The 22,651-nt window shown below is 33.4% G+C and overlaps 1 protein-coding gene across 3 annotated transcripts in view; it reads left to right on the forward strand.

The window, feature by feature from the left end:
• NIPBL (NIPBL cohesin loading factor) overlaps nt 1-22,651 on the forward strand; it is a 195,769-nt gene that overhangs the window by 141,222 nt on the left and 31,896 nt on the right. For all 3 annotated transcript variants that reach the window (XM_065905643.1, XM_065905642.1, XM_065905644.1), the window contains 14 exons: nt 139-219; nt 656-756; nt 2,124-2,262; nt 5,061-5,143; nt 5,737-5,869; nt 6,835-6,978; nt 11,024-11,113; nt 11,963-12,177; nt 12,288-12,390; nt 13,011-13,109; nt 13,211-13,357; nt 14,978-15,112; nt 16,287-16,385; nt 17,591-17,644. In XM_065905643.1, coding sequence (XP_065761715.1) covers nt 139-219; nt 656-756; nt 2,124-2,262; nt 5,061-5,143; nt 5,737-5,869; nt 6,835-6,978; nt 11,024-11,113; nt 11,963-12,177; nt 12,288-12,390; nt 13,011-13,109; nt 13,211-13,357; nt 14,978-15,112; nt 16,287-16,385; nt 17,591-17,644 — 1,623 coding nt within the window. The remainder of the gene's footprint in view (nt 1-138; nt 220-655; nt 757-2,123; nt 2,263-5,060; nt 5,144-5,736; nt 5,870-6,834; nt 6,979-11,023; nt 11,114-11,962; nt 12,178-12,287; nt 12,391-13,010; nt 13,110-13,210; nt 13,358-14,977; nt 15,113-16,286; nt 16,386-17,590; nt 17,645-22,651) is intronic.

Here is a 22,651-nt window from a genome sequence, read left to right on the forward strand (position 1 = left end):
TGCCGATTGATGAGGGAAAAGAAAATGCTCTCTCACTGTTCTTCAGTAAGTTTTTTAGTGTTTTGGGATTTAGTAAGGTAGAATGTTACTGAAATCTATTACAGATGTGTACTATTGTTACTCTCTGTGTCTGTGCAGGTATCTTCAATGGGAATAACACCATTTTTTGTGGAAAATGTCAGTGAACTACAATTATGTGCCATTAAATTAGTCACTGCAGTAAGTAAAATCAGTACACATTTTTAGTTATCCCCCCCAAAAATAATATTGATATTGTTCAATACAAATTTGCAAAAACTAATGGAAATTTGAGTTTTCCATGAGGGCTATTCTAGTATGCCTTAGATTTTAAACACTTCTAAGTATTTTAAAATATTTAATAATTTCTTAATAAAATCAGTTACTTAAAATTGTTTAAATCTGTCTTACTTTCCATACCCAAGATATCATATTCCTCTAAATGAAACTAGTATACTATGACTTCTTTAAGAATGTTACAATTAATGACAGATAAGTTGAGCAAATTAAGTCATAAGATGTTGAAAGCATTTTCATTCTAAAAGGCAGATTAGATTTTTATCACATAGTATAGTATCATTTTTGTTTGTTTTCAAATAATTATAACTTAAGTTGAAATCTTATAATTGCTAAATAGGTATTCTCAAGATATGAAAAACATAGGCAGTTAATTTTGGAAGAAATTTTTACTTCACTTGCAAGATTACCTACCAGCAAGAGGAGCTTAAGGAACTTCAGGTAACTAACTATAGCAAACACCAAGTTTATGATGAAGAACCCCATTATACTGTAGCCATCATATATTTATTCTTTATCATTTCTGATTTTTGTTTTAATCATCAAATAAAAGAAAGGCAGTTCAGTGTCAAAACAGCATGAAGAATAGCTTAAATGTGTGAAGTAACGATATACTCTTGAGAGACTTAAAGGCTCAGTGATTGTCAAGTGTAAAAATCTTTGGCAGGGAATTTCAGTCTTGGCATAATTGACACTTTGAGCCAGATAGTACTTTGTTTGCAGTGCTGTCCTGTACATTGTAAGATGCTTAGCAGCATCCTTGACCCCTACCTACTAGATAACCAAAAGAAATGTACCCTTTCCAATTATGATCACCAAAATTTTCACTAGACACGGGCAAAGTTCCCCTGAAGGGCAGAGCCATCCCTGTTGAAGAACCATTGGTCTGTGAGAAGAGCAGTAAGAAATACAGCTCCAAAGCATCAGAGGCAGTTCAGGGATTTTACAAGCCTTATTAAGGAACTTGAACTTAATCCTTTACACAGTAGTAAGTCATTATATAATATTTTTTTAAGAGAGCTGAAAAATTGCTCTAATGGCAATATAGACAATAGACATGACTTTAAATCACTAAGCACAGAGTAACTAAGAAATGTTATCCACTATTGTTAGCAGTATTGCCTCTGTTGGCATAGATCATCTTCATAATTTCCATGACTATCATAATATTCCTGGGTGATTAAATGTACTGACCTAGCATATAGGGTTATATTTAGATGGCTTTGAAGGCTGTCTTCTATAAAATAATTGTTTTTATCTTTTTTTGGACCACTTGTGTGTTGATAAACAACTATTGTCTACTAAAACCTGAAGAAAAACTATCAACATATAAAGGAATACTCTTTTAAACAAAAAGATTTAAAATCTGGTTTTTTACATTCTGTGTCACTGACCTCATACTCTGACGTATGATCAAGAGCTGACTATGGAGCAGATTTTAGTAAGAAAAGAAATATTGGAATGCCTGGGCATTGTGAAACCCTGAAGACTTGTCATTTTAAAAATAACTTTGAAAAATATTTGATGTTTTACTTTACAGTTTTCACTCTCCAGTACATATAAAGTATAGAATTTTATATACTGCATTTTTCCTGTGACTATTTTAATGATCTATACATACACATTTAATTGGTATTTTTTCTAACTTCCCCAAAATAATTAACTTAAGGTCACTGTTATAAGCACTAAGGATAATGCCTAGAAATTTTGGTAAAGAAACCCCCTGAAACTTTCAGATCATAAATAACATGTAAAATGAAATTCTCTTCATATGCTGTTTTATTAAAATATTTTCTTCTCCTTTAAAGGTTAAATAGTAGTGATATGGATGGAGAGCCTATGTATATTCAGATGGTTACAGCACTGGTTTTACAACTAATTCAGTGTGTAGTGCACTTACCATCATCAGAGAAGGACTCTAATTCAGAAGAGGACTCAAATAAAAAAGTAAGGAATCATTTGTAAATTTTAGAACTGTTTTCTTTTGTAGGAAGAAGTACCTGTATTCTCTGCCATTCTTATAAAACTGAAGGTGTTAATTAGGGTTTCATGACTGGACTTTTCAGATCCTTGCCGAACATTAGACTAAATTTTAGGGGACTTGAGTTCTAGTATCCACCATTCATGAAACATACAAATTGTTTTAATCTTGTTTCTTTATAAAATGGGAATGATAATACCTAACAAGCCTACTATTACAAGTTGTAAGGTTCACGTGAGATAATGAATTTGAAAATGAGTATTATAGTATGCAGTATCTATAGCCACATGTAACAAATAATTATGATGTAATTAATGTTTAATTCATGCTGAAATTGAATTTATACCTTCTCTATTGAGTAACTTGGGGGCTTCCCTGGTGGCTTAACAGTAGAGAATTCACCTGCCAGTTTTTGAGTTCAGAAGATCCCCTAGAGAAGGAAATGGCAACCCACTAAGTATTCTTGCTTGGGAAATCCCATGGACAGAGGAGCCTGGCAGGCTACATACAGTCCACGGGGTCGTAAAAGGGTCAGATACAATTTAAGAGATTAAACAATAACAATTTGAGTAATTTATAGCAATGATTTGCTTTTGGTTTTGTAGCTTTTACCCATCAACACTTAACATTTTTCCAGGTTCTATAGTTTTACCTCCAAAAAATTCCAAAGAGGTTTAATTTTATTTTTTTATTATAAAGGTGCAAAGTATAAAACAAATATCAAAAAGGTTGAGGTCCCTGTTCTCCGCTTCTCCTAATCTCGTTCTCTTTTCATAGCCTTTCCTTACCATTGTGAATGTTTATCTTCTTTCATTTATTTATTTGTTTATCTGCATATTTGATAAAGTTTTAATTTACATAAATGATATAATGACATTTACAGCAAATTTTTTCACTCACCATTGTTTTTAATACATGTAGCTAATGCTAGATTCTTTTTGACTTGGGTTAAAGACATCATATGTGACACACAGCTTGAAGCAAAAGTTTCTCTAGATATACTTAGAAGTAGAATATTAAATCATAATTTACATGCACTTTTAACTTAATGAAACTGGTCAGTTTGCTCTAAAGTGATATTCTAGTTTACAGTCATACTTTTTGATTTTTGCCTAGTCTGGTTAGTGTAAAATAATACCATGTTTTATTTTGCATTTTTCCGATTACTAGTGAATTTTTTTAACGTTTATTCATGTATCAGGTTTCTACAACTTTGAATTACCTATATACTGATCTTTAAATTTCTAATGATGGAGTTGAATTTTATTTAGTATTATATTCCAGCATTTCATAAACTTTGAACCTGCAAATTTTTTTGAAATTCTTTTTGTATTTTCGATCAAAGTTGTTCTGACCTAGATCATGATAAACAACTATTTGTATTTCATCTGTTACACATGTTTCTCATTCTTAACATATGTTAAGAATAAAGCATATTGGATGAAGCACAAGCTGGTATCAAGATTACTGGGAGAAATATCAATAACCTCAGATGACACCATCCTAATGGCAGAAAGCAAAGAGGAACTGACAAGTCTCTTGATAAAGGTGAAAGAGGAGAGTGAAAAAACTGGCTTAAAATTCACCACTCAAAAAATGAAGGTCATGGCATCCGGTCCTGTCATTTCATGGCAAATAGGTGGGGAAACAGTGACAGAATTTATTTTCTTGGGCTCCAGAATCACTGTGGATGGTGACTGCAGCCATGAAATTAAAAGACACTTGATCCTTGGAAGAAAAACTATGATGAACCTAGACGGCCTATTAAAAAGCAGAGACATTACTGACAAAGGTCCGTCTAGTCAAAGCTATGGTTTTTCCAGTAGTCGTGTATGGATGTGAGAGTTGGATCATAAAGAAGTCTGAGCTCCAAAGAATTGATACTTTCAAACTGTGATGCTGAAGAAGACTCTTGAGAGTCCCTTGGACTGCAGGGAGATCAAACCAGTTAATCGTGAAGGAAATCAACCCTGAATATTTATTGGAAGAACAGGTGCTGAAGCTGAAGCTCCAGTACTTTGGCCACTTGATGCAGAGAGCCGACTGATTGGAAAAGACGCCGATGCTGGGAAAGATTGAAGGCAGGAGGAGAAGGGGATGACAGAGGATGAGATGGTTGGACGGCATCACCGACTCAGTGGACATAAGTTTGAACAAACTCCGGGAGATAGTTAATGAAATGGAACAGTGGCGTGCTGCCTTACATGGGATCACAGGGTCAGACATGACTGAGGGACTGAACAACAGCAATGCTAATTGTATCTTCTCTTACATATAAGAGTATAGTTAAAGTTTTAGTATTTTTAAAAGTTATTTATTTATTTTATTTTTGATTGTGCTGGGTCTTCATTGCTATGAGCAGGCTCTCTCTAGTTGTGAGAGTGCGCGCTACTATCTAGTCACGGTGCGTAGGTTTCTCGTGGCGGTGTCTTCCCTTGCAGAGCACAAGCTCAAGGGTGTGCCGGCTTCAGTAAATGAGGTTCATGGGCTCAGTCATTGTGACTCCGGGCCTCTGTAGTGCCAGCTCAGTACTTGTGGTGCACAGGCTCCACGGCATGTGGGATCTTTCCGGATCAGGGATTGACCCTGTGTCCCCTACATTGACAGGCAGATTCTTATCCACTGTACCACCAGGGAAGTTCATAAAGTTTTAGTATTTAATTGTAGTGCCCTTATAGTCACTAATAACATGGTAGTAGCAACTGAAATAATTTGTTTGTTGGTTATTTCTTACATCTATATCCATTCATTTTTCTCAATCTAGGTTGACCAAGATGTTGTCATTACCAATTCTTATGAAACAGCCATGCGAACAGCCCAAAACTTCCTTTCCATCTTCCTTAAAAAGTGAGTAAATTAACATAATCTGATTTTTATTTTCCCCGTGGAGAGGAGTTCATTTCTTCTATGTAAAAGATAATTGAACGTCCTTCCATAATCTAAACCCTGACTGTATCTCCCTGACTCCTGATATCCTTATCTTTAAAATGAGGCAGTTGGCATATTATAAAATCTAAAGTTTTAGATTTTATGAACTTTCTTGTGTGTTGAACTCTAGAAGCTGAAGTACAAGGGTGAAATTCTTTAATTTTTCATTGAATTTTCAGACATTCTGATTGAATAGGAAAGTTAAGGGATAGAGGTTTGCTTAGTTTTCATAAGAATTTATACTAATCTCATAGAAAAACAGTGGTCACTATTTAAATTGTATTATTCTTGCCAGAAAGTAATGTTAATATTAGTCAGTAAATGAATTTCCTGTAGTAGAGGGGAAAAGGAAGTTTGAGAAGTAGTTTCATTTTAAACCATATTTTATCTAATGTGCTCTGTTACACTTTGTTTAGATATACAAGTCAAGAAACTTCGTTAACAAAATTTCAGTCATATTGGTGAACATGTCACCTGAACTCACAACCTTTTCATTATTTATCTTTGAACAGATGTGGTAGTAAGCAAGGTGAAGAAGATTACAGACCACTATTTGAAAATTTTGTTCAAGACCTTCTTTCAACAGTCAATAAGCCTGAATGGCCAGCTGCTGAACTACTCCTTAGTTTGTTAGGGAGACTGTTGGTAAGAGTATAGCATTTAAAGATTATTAGATTACTAGAAGACAACATAATGAGGATGTTCTCTGATTCACAGATGATGAATTCTTTAAAAATGTGTAAGGAAATACGACCATTGCATCTCTATTTTTGCATGTGCATTACTGTACACAATACTGTCGGTACCTTATATAAAATTTTGAAATGTTGTGACTTTTGGTGCTTTCATTTCATTACATTAGATAGCAGTGCTTTAAAAAGCTTCTTTTATTTGTTCGAAAGTATAATTAGTTAAAAACATCTCAACACAGAGTCATAAGTTATTGTATTTAATTCATTTCAAAGCATGAAACTGATTAATATGAACTCTGTCATCTTTAAGAGTACTTCTAAAAACATGACGCATTATAGTCCTCATGTGATACCATATTAGGGAAATAAATACAAGGAAATGCTATTGTGATTTTTATTTTTAAACTACATTTGAACTTGTGTAGTTGTTACAGAGCTTTGGAGGCCTTACTTTCTGTCAGTTGGAAAATGTATTAATACTATTCTGAAACCAAGATATTTTTTATAGACTTTGAAATTCCAGCCTAAGAAATTCTTAGTCGGTTATAATCCCATTTTATACAGAAGAGCCTACATTTAAAGAAAGTCACTGTGTTCTTAGTTATAATTTTTTTTTTCTTTTTAATGAAAATGTTAAAATTCTGGAAACTCAAAAGGCAATTAATGGGAGTTCCGTAGCGGCCTAGTGGTTAGTATTCTGGGTTTTTACTGCCATGGCCCAGGTTTAGTCAATGGTCAGGGAACTGAGATCCTCCAAGCTGCAGGGTGCGGCCAAAAAAAAAAAAATTTTTAAAGGGTAATTACTTTGTGGGATAATATGACAGGGGAAAAAATGTTTAAATTTCAAGTAAAACAGCATAGATATGGAATTTATATAAAAAATATTTTAAGTTGATTAAAATTATTTTTCATATGCAGGTTCATCAGTTCAGTAACAAGTCCACAGAGATGGCTTTAAGAGTGGCATCTCTTGATTACCTTGGAACTGTTGCTGCACGACTGAGGAAAGATGCTGTTACAAGCAAAATGGATCAAGGGTCTATAGAACGTATTTTAAAGCAGGTATTGAGATAAAGAATTTACATTATGGGGATAAACAATAAATAGTTAAGAACTTTTTAAGGTATTCTTATGTTAGTGTTGTATTTCATTCTTGTAGATTCAGAATAAAATCATCTGAAAGTGCCACAGAGAAAATATATACCTTAGAATGAATTCTGTATAACAGGAACTTTCAAATGATTTATATAATCCTTAGTTAAGTTTTTTTGGTGTATGTGAACTTCTGTTATGAATGTGTGATACTAGTTTCTATTTGGTTTAACAATACTTTTATTTTAAACTGTGGGGGAGGTGATAGTAATACTAAGATAACTTAAGAAAATTGATAAGTTAAATGATATGTGTGTGCTTAGTCTACTCAGTCGTAGCCAACTCTTTGTGACCCCATGGACTGTAGCCCGCCTGGCTGCTCTGTCCATGGGAATTCTCCAGGCACGAATACTGGAGTGGGTTGCTTTGCCCCCTTCCAGGGGATCTTCCTAAGCCAGGGATCAAAGCCAGGTCTCCCACATTGCAGGCGGATTCTTACCGTCTCAGCCACCACGTAGCCCAAATGATCTGTAATCCTACCATGTAAAGCTTTTTTTCATTTTCTTTTTTTTTTTTTTTTTTTTTTTTATTCTTTTTTTTGTTTTTTAGTGTCCATAACCATATCCATGCTGGCCATGATAAATACCTCTAACTTACAGGAGAGATTTAAAAATAGCACAAAAAGCTCCCACAGATCTTTCATTCAGATTCCGTTAGTGGTTAGCATTTGCTTTATCATTCTCTGTTAGAATATACAGACACATGTGTCTGTATATTCGTTTTTATTTTCTTTTGAACTGTTTTGAGCAGACAGGATGTCACCATTACCCTAGAATTTCAAAATATGATTCCCTGGACAAGCAGCACCGACTTTTATATCACCTAGGAATTTGTTAGAACTGCAGATTCTCAGGACTCTCCCTAGAACTACTGAATCAGGTATACACAACTATATTTAAAATGGATAACATAGCAAGCTACCAACGGTATTTTTCACAGAACTAGAACAAATAATTTCACAATTTGTATGGAAATACAAAAAACCTCGAATAGCCAAAGTAATCTTGAGAAAGAAGAATGGAACTGGAGGAATCAACCTGCCTGACTTCAGACTCTACTACAAAGCCACAGTCATCAAGACAGTATGGTACTGGCACAAAGACAGAAATATAGATCAATGGAACAGAATAGAAAGCCCAGAGATAAATCCATGAACCTATGGACACCTTATCTTTGACAAAGGAGGCAAGGATATACAATGGAAAAAAGACAATCTCTTTAACAAGTGGTGCTGGGAAAACTGGTCAACCACTTGTAAAAGAATGAAACTAGAACACTTCCTAACACCATACACAAAAATAAACTCAAAATGGATTAAAGATCTAAATGTAAGACCAGAAACTATAAAACTCCTAGAGGAGAACATAGGCAAAACACTCTCCAACATAAATCACAGCAAGATCTTCTATGACCCACCTCCCAGAATACTGGAAATAAAAGCAAAAATAAACAAATGGGACCTAATGACACTTAAAAGCTTTTGCACAACAAAGGAAACTATAAGTAAGGTGAAAATACAGCCCTCAGATTGGGAGAAAATAATAGCAAATGAGGAAACAGACAAAGGATTAATCTCAAAAATATACAAGCAACTCCTGAAGCTCAATTCCAGAAAAATAAACGACCCAATCAAAAAATGGGCCAAAGAATTAAACACACATTTCTCCAAAGAAGACATACAGATGGCTAACAAACACATGAAAAGATGCTCAACATCACTCATTATCAGAGAAATGCAAATCAAAACCACAATGAGGTACCATTACACGCCAGTCAGGATGGCTGCTATCCAAAAGTCTACAAGCAATAAATGCTGGAGAGGGTGTGGAGAAAAGGGAACCCTCTTACACTGTTGGTGGGAATGCAAACTAGTACAGCCACTATGGAAAACAGTGTGGAGATTTCTTAAAAAACTGGAAATAGAACTGCCATATGACCCAGCAATACCACTTCTGGGCATACACACTGAGGAATCCAGATCTGAAAGAGACACGTGCACCCCAATGTTCATCGCAGCACTGTTAATAATAGCCAGGACATGGAAGCAACCTAGATGCCCATCAGCAGATGAATGGATAAGGAAGCTGTGGTACATATACACCATGGAATATTACTCAGCCGTTAAAAAGAATTCATTTGAATCAGTTCTAATGAGATGGATGAAACTGGAGCCCATTATACAGAGTGAAGTAAGCCAGAAAGATAAAGACCATTACAGTATACTAACACATATATATGGAATTTAGATGGATGGTAGCGATAACCCTATATGCAAAACAGAAAAAGAGACATAGAAGTACAGAACAGACTTTTGAACTCTGTGGGAGAAGGTGAGGGTGGGATGTTTTGAAAGAACAGCATGTATATTATCTATGGTGAAACAGACCACCAGCCCAGGTGGGATGCATGAGTCAAGTGCTCGGGCCTGGTGCACTGGGAAGACCCTGAGGAGTCGGGTGGAGAGGGAGGTGGGAGGGGGGATCGGAATGGGGAATACGTGTAACTCTATGGCTGATTCATGTCAATGTATGACAAAACCCACTGAAATGTTGTGAAGTGATTGGCCTCCAACTAGTAAAATGATATTAAAAAAATAATAATAAAATAAAATGGATAACAAACAAAGTCCCACTGTGTACTACAGAAACCTCTGCTCAGTGTTATGTGGCAGCCTGTATGGAAGGGTAGTTTGGGCAGAAATGGATACATTTATATGTAGGCTGAGTCCTTTTACTGTCTCCCTGACCCTGTCACAACATTGTTAATCAGCTATACGCCAATATAAAATAGAAAATTTTAAAAAGAAAAATCAATACCCCAGATGCAACTAAATAAAAAACATTCTGAATATATCCATTTCACTATACTCTCAGAACATAGGTTATTCTCATCTTTGTTTTCTGCTTAGATGTAGTCTAAACCATATATTTGGCATTTCACACAGGTAAAGCCAGAGTATAAGCTATAGACATGAATGTCAACTCAGAGTTAATTTCCTGCTCTGTATTGTTCTTGAAAGGGCCTCCCTGGTAGCTCAGTGGTAAAAAAATCTGCCTACCCAATGCAGGAGCCACAGGTTCAATCTCAAGGTCTAGAAGTTCCCCTGGAGAAAGAAATGGCAACTCACTCCAGTATTCTTGCCTGGAAAATCCCAGGGACAAAGGAACCTGACAGGCTACATTCATGGGGTCTCAAAAGAGTTGGACACGACTTAGCAACTAAACAACATTTTTCTTGACAGGACCTAAAGACTCAGTCTCTTTCTGCTTCCAGATCAAATGAACAGCTCAAATATACCTACTGTATATTTGATCTGCATGACATAAAGTATTTTGTATTAATTACAAATACAAATATTTCCCTTTTAGAATGTTCTTTTTAAATAATATCTCAAAGATACCCATAACACATAATAATACAGGTAACGGTTTCCATTTACTAGGTTAGAAGTTTGGAGTTGTCTCTTACCAAATAGAAAACCAGTGTTAGGAGGTTCCTGCCTCTGGAGATTTACATACACATTTTTCTAATAATTATTATGTCAGCTACCTATGAGCTTCTTTATAAAAAGTTAACATGTAATTCATAAAAGTAACCTGAACTATCAGTATATAATGTCTTTCAAAAAACAGTTTTCTGGGAATTCCCTGGTGGTCCAGTGGCTAAGACTCTGCGCTCCTGATACAGGGGTCTGGGTTCGATCCCTGGTTAGGGAACTAGATCCCACATGCCACAGCTAAGACTCTATGCAGCCAAATAAATAAAAATAAATGTTTAAAAAAAAAAAAAAAAAAAAAAAAAAAACAGTTTTCTTCTGTTTCTTCCTTTTAGTTAACTATACCTATACATTTTTTGTCATTTATAAGATTTTTCCTTCAGATTTCTGTTTGTAAGTAGATGGTTTATTAAAATATATTCGTAATATCTTTGTGTTATGACCTGATTTGTTTTGTAGGTTTCAGGAGGGGAAGATGAAATACAGCAATTGCAAAAAGCATTGCTTGATTACTTGGATGAAAACACGGAGACTGATCCTTCACTGGTGGTAGGATTCTACTCCTTATTTTGTAATGTTCACATGTTTATTTCAAATTTGGTCTGAAAGAAAATTGAGAATGTCATGAAGAGGAGAGTAATATTGGAATATTAATTTTTGAAATAGAAATATGTGGTAGTCGAATTCAGATACAGATATTGTTGTTTCCTAATATTATGTGACTTGGGTAATCCAAAATCTTTCCGTGTTTTATCTTTCAGGCAAAGATCCTTGACCCAGGTAGTATATGAGATAATCTATTAGCATATAAAAAGTGAATCTTTATAAAATGATTAGAATTTTATATGTATATTTTAAATATAATCCTTAATTCTGGGGTTTTTTTTTAGTATATTATGTATCCAAAATATTTGTAAAATAAGCTTGTATGTAAAATTTATACACTATATTGGGGCACTTTTAATTTTTTTTTTAATTGATGGGATATGCATCTACAGAAGTGGAAAATTAAAACTAAAAATAAAGAGGTTGGAGATAGCTGAAACTATTCAGTCAACTCCTACAGATTTTCAGTCTTTCTGGAAAGGAACAGACTACAATGATGTATGTCAATTATTTCTCAATAAAGTGGAGGGGAAAAAACCCAGGAACAGATTATACATGCACCTTAGTGTTAATATAGTTCAATAATAATTGGCTGTATATTTCTTGAAGAAGTAAGGTAAAATTTTGAAAGTAACTATAGTTTTCTACCTTCAGCGTTTTACTCATGTGTTCTAAACTTTTCTTTTTAAAGTAAACCTTGGTAATTGTGTTTCTGATTGTGAACACTTTGTCAGTAGATTGGAAATTTTGTTACTAATTTCATCAAACTCAAGTCTTAAAATTTCTTTCCAGTTTTCTCGTAAATTCTATATAGCCCAGTGGTTCCGTGATACAACACTGGAAACAGAAAAAGCAATGAAATCACAAAAAGATGAAGAATCATCTGAAGGATCACATCATGCAAAGGAAGTTGAGACAACTGGTCAAATTATGCATCGAGCTGAAAACCGGAAGAAGTTTCTTAGAAGCATTATCAAAACCACACCTTCTCAGTTCAGCACATTAAAGTAAGATCCAAAAAGAAAAGATCCAGTGTTTGCAGTTGTCTCTTTGATATCTATTTACTTACTTTACAAAAAAATTAAAGTAATTACAATTTAATGAACTTTCGTTGCAGAATGAACTCTGATACTGTGGACTATGATGATGCTTGTTTGATTGTTCGATACTTGGCCTCTATGAGGCCGTTTGCCCAGAGCTTTGATATTTATTTGACACAGGTAAACTGGACCAGAATTCCTTATACAGTGATACTGATTTTTCTAATTCTGGAAAACTTGTGTGTGATGTCTGTTCATTGTTGAGAACAGATATTTTTTAAAAATCATGAAAATAACATTTGTTTCTTTGTTCCATATTTGTTAAAATATGTTTGTTCTGCATGCCTTTTACCTGTTGATTCTTGTTTTACAGATAAGTGGATATGTATCTGTATGGTACAGGTAGAGTGATGGTATAGTTAGAGTGATTGATGTTACAAAAGTAAATTATTCAGTTACCAAAATTACTATTGAAATGATACTAAATATCCTTGTTTAAAGTTACACATAGAAAGTTTTCAGTGGGGCTACAGTTTCTTGCAAATGAAGCATAGCAATAAAAAACAGGCTTAGTTGAGAATGACAGAAGAAGGGAAAGGCCATAAAGTGTAGAGTGCGGTACCTTAATGTTCTAAGTTAAAACTTTGGGTCAGTATGATAACAGATCTTTTTACTTACGTATATAAAAATTGAAGGAAAGTAAATTCTATATTTCTTTATTTTTTTTTGCATGTTTTCTTTGTTTTGTTAAAAAGTTATATGTTCTAAAATTGATGAAAATGTTAATATTTGCTTGGCAGATCCTTCGAGTTCTTGGTGAAAATGCAATTGCCGTTCGAACAAAAGCCATGAAGTGTTTATCTGAGGTTGTTGCTGTAGACCCCAGTATTCTAGCAAGGGTAAAGAGGAATACAAATTATTCTTTTTATGTGACTTTTATATTCAAATTAAAATATTAGCTCTACTTAGTATAAGTTATATTTTCTTTATTTTTATTTAGCTGGATATGCAGCGAGGAGTTCATGGACGATTAATGGATAACTCCACTAGTGTCAGAGAAGCAGCAGTGGAATTACTAGGTCGATTTGTCCTTTGTCGACCTCAGCTTGCTGAGCAGTATTATGATATGCTGATTGAAAGAATATTGGTATGCTTGTTTTGTCACTTTTATTATAATTTATGAATATAATTTTGCCTTCCCAATATCACTTTTTTAAAATGTTAAGGTAGAAAAGTAGATATCAATTCTATATTTATCTTACCTAATATATAAACTGTAGCAACTTTCTAAAGAAGAACATATTTCAAGAGGAGGCCTGCTTAATATTGTAAAGCACATCTTTGGTAAAAATTGGATTCCTTTTACCAGTTACTATTAGCTTTTGATTATGCTGGTATATGAAGAGTAAATGATAGGAGCTACATGACATAGTTAAGTATTTTGGACAGGGTTCTAGAGTAATTATAAATATATATGTATATAAACTGGAAGAATTATTTCAGTAAGAGCTATATATAGAACTTTGGTGCCTGACAATATTTTTGGTTATTACGTGTATTTGCATATTTCCTTAAAGCTGAATTATGACAGACTCAGATACCTGCAAGCTAAATAAAGTCATTTGAGTTTTAAGAGCAAACATAAGAAATGCTATTCTAAGATATTCTTTTCTTCTATGGCATTGAATTCTGTGGCCCTGAAGTATTTCCTTGGAAATGAAAGGAAACATTGGCATTACAAAATACCTGTTGAAATTCCATACCACCCACTGCAGGGATATTGACTTCTTCTATAACGCAACAGAGATTCATTAGGTACAGGATTTCGGTATTCCTAAACTGACAAGAATTTATCACCTTTAGCCCAGTATTAAAATACTGTGGGACTGAGAGTTACAGATAATTTCATCTCCAACTAGCGTAAAATCTTGGTGGAAACAAAGAATTTTAAGGACAAAGTAGAAGAATTTTTTCACTTTTATTGTCTTACTCTTTTAAAGAGTGAAGGACAAGCAAAAGGATTTTCAGGTATAATGAACTCTGACAGCATCTATGTTACCAATATATCCTAAAATATTTTTGTGATTGCTAAACTACATAATGGAGATAATTTTGCACAATGGGTGTTCAGTACTTTTTATTTAAAGATGATTTAGTTATGAAAATCTGTTTAAGTTAAAAATAGCACAGTTAACACCCATGTATCCGCCACAATATTTCATCTCTATTTCAGTTAGAGTAATCTCTTAACTCTTTCTTAAACATAGCCACCATGACATTGAGAGATTTAAAAAGGCAAGGCAGTCTTGTTATTTTTTCATGGTTTCGTTTCCTTTAATCTGTTTCTTTTTTCCTTATATTTGCTATAAATTATCAAATAGTGATACTGGTTTGACAGATTTTTTAAACATTTTTGTTAAATATACTTCATATGCTGTTTAAGTGCCAAACACTGTCCTCAAAGTTTCATGTTTGTTACTCCATTTAATTTTGGCAAGCTTATACGCTTCTCTTGTGTTCAGTGCTACTTAATATTTTCCATATATTGGATATTACATTTTAAAAGCAAAGACAGCATAATAAAATAACTCATATTTATAATAAGATTAATATAAATATGTTTAAAAAGAAAACATATGGACCGTGTTTATCATGTTAATAAACGTATGTATACTGTTTGTTGGTATTTTCTAATTTTATTTTATCAAATTTCATATACCTTGGCACCTCAGTTTTTCTGACATTTAGAATATCTTTCTGTTCCTAGGATACTGGTATCAGTGTCAGAAAAAGGGTGATAAAGATTCTAAGAGACATCTGTATTGAACAACCAACATTTCCAAAAATTACAGAAATGTGTGTAAAAATGATTCGCAGGGTAAATGATGAAGAGGGCATTAAGGTAAGATTAAAACGTTGACTACTTTAAAAATTTATTTTTCATTAACGTTTTACATGTGTGTGCATGCTCAGTCACTTCAGTTGTGTCCAGCTCTTTGCAACCGTATGGACTGTAGCCCACCAGGCTCCTCTGTAGTCCATGGGATTCTCCAGGCAAGAATACTGGAGTGGGTTGCCATGACCTCCTCCGGGGGAATCTTCCCAACTTGGGGATCGAATCCAAGTCTCCTGTGTCTCCTGCAGTGCAGACGGATTCTTTACCGCTGAGCCACCAGGAAAGCCCAAGTAATTTAAATGTTTGCTTTATATATATAAGTTTTGTTAATTTTATATATATATATAAACTATACAAGTAAATCAATATTATAGACTATAAATTGAAGAAAAGGACATGTTTAGGTATTTTTATTTCTGGGTCCTGCATTAGTTAATAAAATCTGATCTAATCAAACCAATTTGGCAATTGTAATATTTCATATCATCATAGAGATTACATTGTATATAGGAAATTTATTTCAAATTAAATTGATTTTCAAATGGTATGTCCTTGGCTTTCTAAATTAGTAAATACTTTGTTGAAGGTTAGAGTTCATTAGTGAATCTTATGTATATGTGATTGTCCCTATATTTCTTTTTTGGGTTTTGATTTTATTTTGTGTTTTAACAACTTCTACCAAAGCAGCAAAAGTATTTTTTAGTTTGATCAAAAGCATTTGAGTGCATTATATCCAGAAATTCTGTACTAGACATAGTATTGTGTTAAGGCGCTTCAGTCATGTCTGACTCTTTGTGACCCTATGGGCTGTAGCCCTCCAGGCTCTGTCCATGGGATTTTTCAGGTAAGAATACTGGAGTGGGTTGCCATGCTCTGCTTCAGGGGATCTTCCTGACCCAGGGATCGAACCTGCGTCTTGCTTACATCTCCTGCATTGGCATATTATTAACCCATTTAAAATCTTTTCCAAACTGAAAAAAAATTATAATTTTTATAAATTAATTGGTGATCTTTTTGAAACTGAAGATGTCATACTAGAAATTTCAGGGTTTATATGTGTATATATATATATATATATATACACACATACACTTTTGCTTTGGACTTTAATGAGAATTTGGGATTGAGAATTTTGCCACATTTATTGTACTTATTAGTTTGAAATTTTTCTTTCTTCTAGAAATTAGTAAATGAAACATTCCAAAAACTCTGGTTTACTCCAACTCCACACAATGACAAAGAAGCAATGACAAGGAAGATTTTAAATATCACTGATGTGGTAAGAAAGGACTGGAACAAGGGTGGTTCCTGTAGGTGCAAACCTCATTGAGGCCTGCCTTGTCTTGTAAAGGGAGAGACAATGGCAAGATATTTGGTTACCCTCTAATACTTCCCTTATTCTGTATTTCTGGAGATACTCAAGGGATGCAAATAAGATGAGAGTGGTATTTCTACCTACCCCCACTTTTTTTGGCATTCATTGTCTTAAGCGCTGATATTAAAATTCTCCAGACTCTTCCAGTGATTGAAAAGTGAAAGGTAAATGAGAAGCAGATAAAAAGATACAATAACCCATGAATAGCAACCTGAAATAAGACTGTAATTTCTACTTTTTCCAGAATACATGAATTAAAATTAGTTTCATTATGTTTAATTATACACGTAAACTATAATTTTTTTTGACCCAGAATGCTTTTCATGTTTTGAACTTAAGAATTTTTATATCATGGATTACATGATCTTCTCTGTTTTACTGATGTCTTTAAATCTTCTACCCAGAAGGAAAAGAAGAAGCAAATATTTGCATTTTTATTGTTTTAGACCTTACAGATTTCTTGATAGTGTGTGATTCAATACACTATTCAGAATGTAATACCATTTTAAATTTTAATACATTAAGTGAATATCTTGAATGACTTCTAATATACTTTTGGAATAAAGTTCTTTAACATGGTAGATTATTGACTCACTGAAAAAAATAGTTTATTTGAAAATAATTTTTTTTTTAGTTCTAATCATTTAATCCACAATCACTTCTCTTTTTTTTTAATTTTTCTTTTCTTATTTTGCTTTTTAATTTATTTTTTATTGAAGGATAATTGCTTTAGAGAGTTTTATTGTTTTCTGTCCAACCTCAACATGAATCTGCCATAGGTATACATATATCCCCTCCCTTTTGAACCTCCCTCCCATCTCCCACCGCATCCCACCCCTCTACATTGAAACAGAGCCCTTGTTTGAGTTTCCTGAGTCACACAGCAAATTCCCGTTGGCTCTCTATTTTACATATGGTAATGTAAGTTTCCATGTTACTCTCTCCACACATCTCACTCGCTCCTCCCCTCTCCTTATGTCCATAAGTATGAAAATAATTTTTTAAATTTAGAACTTTGAACATTTTTATTCTTTAGACTATAGCATAGCAAAAGTATGTTTTAATGTAAATTTCTAATTTTGATAGTTGCACCATATTTTTCCCCTTAGGTTGCAGCATGCAGAGATACTGGATATGACTGGTTTGAGCAGCTTCTTCAAAATGTGAGTGTTTGTAGACTTCATGATTTGAAAGAAATTTTTCAGTTTTTTTTTAAGTGTTTACTTTGTGTGAGGGAAAATTTATTTCAATGTATTAGGGTGAATGTTTTGTTTAATACCCCTATTTAATCAGTTGTTCAATTGCTTACTACAAGTAAGTTTTCTGAATAACTAATATTAATATTCTCTCTTCTCATCCATCTAGATAATTTTTAATCCCTTTAATCTAGATGATAGATATGAGATCTATAAATAGGTATATAGATTGCATTAAATATACGTTTACATTATTTGACATGTTTTAAAATATATAGAATGTCCTATAGTAGTATACGATTAAACCACAATTAGTGTTCTTTAAAAATTTTATACATGGAAATATTTAGCTCCTTATGAATTTTTTTATTTAAGGATTTTCAAATAGAAGTACTCATTACCCAGCTTCAAAAGTTGTTAGCATTTTCCTAATATTCTATTTATCTCTTTCCCACACTCATCTATTTTTTTTATTTAATTTTCTTTGGCTGTAACACTTTTATAGAAAATCCCATACTTTATATCATTTCACCCATAGATACTTTAATATTTATCTCTAACAGAGATGACTTTTTAAAAAAAAAACAAACCAGAGTATCTTTGTCATCTGTATCAAAATAACTATTAATAAAATTATTTCCTAACATGTAATAGTTATTCAGTGTTCACATTTCCCTGATTGTCTCAAAAATGTGTTTTTTATCGTTGAATTGCAGTTGCTTTGGTTGACATGACTCTTAAGTCTTAGTCTACAAAAGTCAACTTTCACTGTTCCTTTTCTCATGCCACTTACATGTTTTCCTGTAGAGTGTCCCATATTCTAGATTTCGTAGATCTCTTCTTTCTGGTGTCATTTTAGTGTTTCTCTGTTCACCTTTTTTTTTCTGTAAGCTCTTAAGTTAGATCTAGAGGTTTACTGATATTGAAGTTCAGTTTGCAGAATACAGACAAGAATACTTCACAAGTGATGCTAAATATTGTTGCCTCACATCAAAAGGCACATAATGTTTGGTTGTCCCATTTTCAGTGATTTTTACTGTGTGCTTAATCTTTCATAAAGTCTTTCATGATAGGTTTTGAATGATCATTACCTAGGTTCATTATTTTCATTATAAATTGCAAAATGCTGAATTTTTTCAAATTATTTTATTTATCCCATATTAATTGGCAGGAATTCTTCTTTAAAGAGGAATTTTGTCCTGATAATTTAGTTACTGTGAAATATAGTTTGTACCAAAAAGGCAGAGAAAGTGCTCTGTTCTTTTCCATTACTTACCAGTTTTCAGGATAATGAGTTTTCCTGTCAACTTTCAAAGGGGAATAGCGAGTTTGTTCATTTTTTAAAATATCAGTATGAACTAAAAGATTTTTGTATTCTTTGTATTTTAATTTATTGCAATCATAATTCTTTTTGAAGCTCAAATTGTCCCATCTTTGGTCAGTGGTAGTCCCTTCAAGTCGATTTTGTACCTTTTTGGTATAACCTCATTACTCTTTTGTAGCCTGATTGCTTTCTGTCTCTACAAGGTTCCCCAGACTCGGCTTGTACATTTTCTGTCCCAAATCTGAACTCAGCCATTTTTTCCTAAGAGCCCTGATTCCCTTTTGTAGGAATAATCTGGGTGCTGTGGATATTCATTGCTAATGGGTTATCATAGCTTTGGACATTTTCAGAGGATAGAGCTAGAAATATATATATATTTATTTAGAAAGAAAAATCAAGAATTAATATTTTTAATTCAAATTTAAGATTATGAAATTCTGCTCCTTTTATTTTATTATTTCTTTTAGGCTAAAAATCTTATCAAAGATAATTTCCTGTTAGTTTTGCCCTGTTATATTAACATTAAGATTACTAGATACAGTTTAAGACTTTTTTGCATTTCTTTTTATCTATAGCTCACTGAACACATACCATTAAAAGTCTATCATGAAATAGTTTTACAGTTTACTGTCTGTTCTATTTGTTTACTTTTTAATTTTTAATACTTTTAAACTATATTTAGCAATATTTTTAACAATCAACCAAATTATTTTATTGAAACATAATTTACATGCAGAAATGTTAACCAATTTTAGGTGTGCAGCTTGACTAATTTTAATAATTATTTAAAAGAATATCACTCTTAAAAACTTTTCTTGTGCCTCTTTGTAGTAGTTGATCTCCCCCAACCCTGGGAAACCACTCATTCACTTTTTGTCACTATAGTTGTCCCCTTTGTAGAATTTCATGTCAAGAGAATCATACAGCATGTAGTCTTTTGTGTTTGACTTCTAGCAGAATGTTGCTGGTATATTGTTTTATTCCTTTTTATTGCTGAGCAGTAGCAATAGTATGGATGTATCATAATTTTTCTGTTAATTCACAAATTTATAGACTTACAAGTTGTTCCTGGTTTGGGCTGTCACGAATGCTACTTGTGTCCATGTCCTTGTAAGGTTGGGTGTTTTCATTTCTCTTGGGTAAATTCCCATGATCGTGATTACTGGGTCATGTGAGTGAGAAACTGCCAGGCAGTTTTTCCAAAATGGCTGAACCATTTTGCATTTCCACCAGCAATGTTCCAGTTGATCCACATTCTCATCAATACTTGGTATTGTCAGTCTTTTTAAGTTTAACCCTCTGGTAGTGCTTAGTAATAAGTTATCTTTAAAAAAATTTTAAGATGCCTTTTTTAAGCACCCTCATGGTGTTTGCTTACGTTATCCAGTCTGTAACATCTTAGACTCTCTTTATCAATCAGCTTCCATTTTATAATTTAACATGATATATTTGATACCCTTTCCCCCATAAATCAAGTAATTAACTGTATTATAGAGCCTTATGACCATCTTAGTTATATTTATGTCAACCATTCCAAAGGGGACACAATAATTTCTAGAAAGGTCTACACCCATGTTTCATATGATACTAGTATAGCTCTCAAAAATGTCGTTAGTGTTAATAAAAAGAATCTAAGGTAATATTCCCATGTGTTATTGGCAAGTTGGAAGTAGATAAGTGAACACTAGATTTGTAACTTCTTAGCAGTAATTTTATACTCTTTATATCTTTACTCTCTAGTCCTCTTTTAAGCTCATTGCTCTTTCTATTCCTCCCTGCTTTCCTGCTTTAGTTTCTGCCAACAATTTAATTTACCAAAGTGACATTGTGGATATAGTTATTAAACTAGCAGAGTTTAGTTTTATGAAGTAAAGAACATTTTATTAAAATATTTATATAAATACTTGCTGCTGCTGCTAAGTCGCTTCAGTTGTATCCAACTCTGCGACCCCATAGATGGCAGCCCACCAGGCTACCCCATCCCTGGGATTCTCCAGGCAAGAATACTGGATTGGGTTGCCATTTCTTTCTCTGATAAATATATGATGGAGGTATAATCACTCTTAGTGATTATAACAACACTACATAAATTTGAAGAAAAGCTGAGGATACAAAGAAGGGACTACTGGAATTATTTTAAATTCTTGAATCAAAAATAATCAGCACTCTTACTATTTCCACATGAGCTCGTGTACACACAGTCCATTCTGTCCAATTTTAGATACTTCTCATTATTATTTTTGTGTTGGATTGACTTCATATTGATAGTGATTCCCAATTCATGGAATGTGATAGCTTTGGGAAACTAAGTACTACATGAAATAACTTCATATTTACATAGGCATCAAACTGTTGACTACATAATGTTGTTAGAATGTCTCTCTCTATATATATGTATACACACAGACATACAGACATTTTTTAAATGTATGGAAACTCATGTCCCTTTTAACTTTTAATGAATTCGTGGTTTCTTTTGGATTTTTTCAGTAGTATGTGAAAAGTTCAGTCATGAAAGTTCTTACTTTCTTTTTTTTTCCCTAAAAAGTGGTTTAGTCAGTGTAAATCACTATCATAGCCTATGGTGCATACACAAAATTAATTTTACAATTACAGTGCCACTCATTTTCATTGCTTGTGTTCTAAGACTACAGCCTTTTTTTCTTTTCTTTTTTTTTTAGTTTACAAAAAAATGTAGGCAATGTAAAAACTTTAATAGCCTACATTTCATCTTTTCCTGGCCTTTGTAATCCAAAATAAGATCTGCCTTTTGAAGTTTACAGTCAAATACTCTTATTGCCATCAATCAGTAAATGCATAGAAAAATGACTATATCAATATTCATACAATTTGATTGTGCTCCACATCATAGAAGCACAGACTGCTAATACATACAGCAATATAGACATTTATTAAAGCACTCTGCAGAATGAATGAAGCCTTACACAGGAGAGTACATATTCTGATACCATTTATATGAAATTTAAGTAGAGGCAAAACTAATCTGTATTGAAAAAATTCAGAAGAGTAATTTCAGGGGGCCAGGGATTTACTCAGAAAGCATATATATCAGTCAAATCTTCTCGAATATTACCATAATTCTTCACAGAAACAGAACCAACCAAATACTGAAAAAGAGAGACAGAAAAGATTTATTGTAAGAACTGGCTTGTGTGATAGTTGTTGTCATTTAGTCACTAAGTCATCATGTGATTATAGAGCGTCTTAAATCCCACAATCTGTCAGCAAACTGGAGACCCAGAAAAGCCCCTAGTGTGTAGTTTGCTCTGTGTCCTAAGGCCTGAACCACAGAAGCGGATAGTATAAATCCCAGTTCAAATGTGAAAGAAGACCTGTGCCCCAGCTCAGGTACTCAGAGAAGGGTTGGATTCTTCCTTCCTCTGCCTTTTGTTCTGTTCAGGCCCACCCACACTGGAAAGGGCAATCTGCTTTGCTGAGTCCACCAGTTCAAGTGCTGATCTCATTTAGAACCACCCTCACTCACCAATACATCCAGTAATAATGTTTAACCAGATAACTGGGTGTCCTTTGGCCCAACCAAGTTAACACTTGAAATTAACCACCACAGCTCTACCCTTTGTTAACTTGGCACCCATATATTGATACATCTCCTTATACCATGCTATATC

The sequence above is a fragment of the Muntiacus reevesi genome, chromosome 14 (assembly GCF_963930625.1).
Source record: "Muntiacus reevesi chromosome 14, mMunRee1.1, whole genome shotgun sequence".
Classification (NCBI taxonomy): Eukaryota; Metazoa; Chordata; class Mammalia; order Artiodactyla; family Cervidae; genus Muntiacus; species Muntiacus reevesi.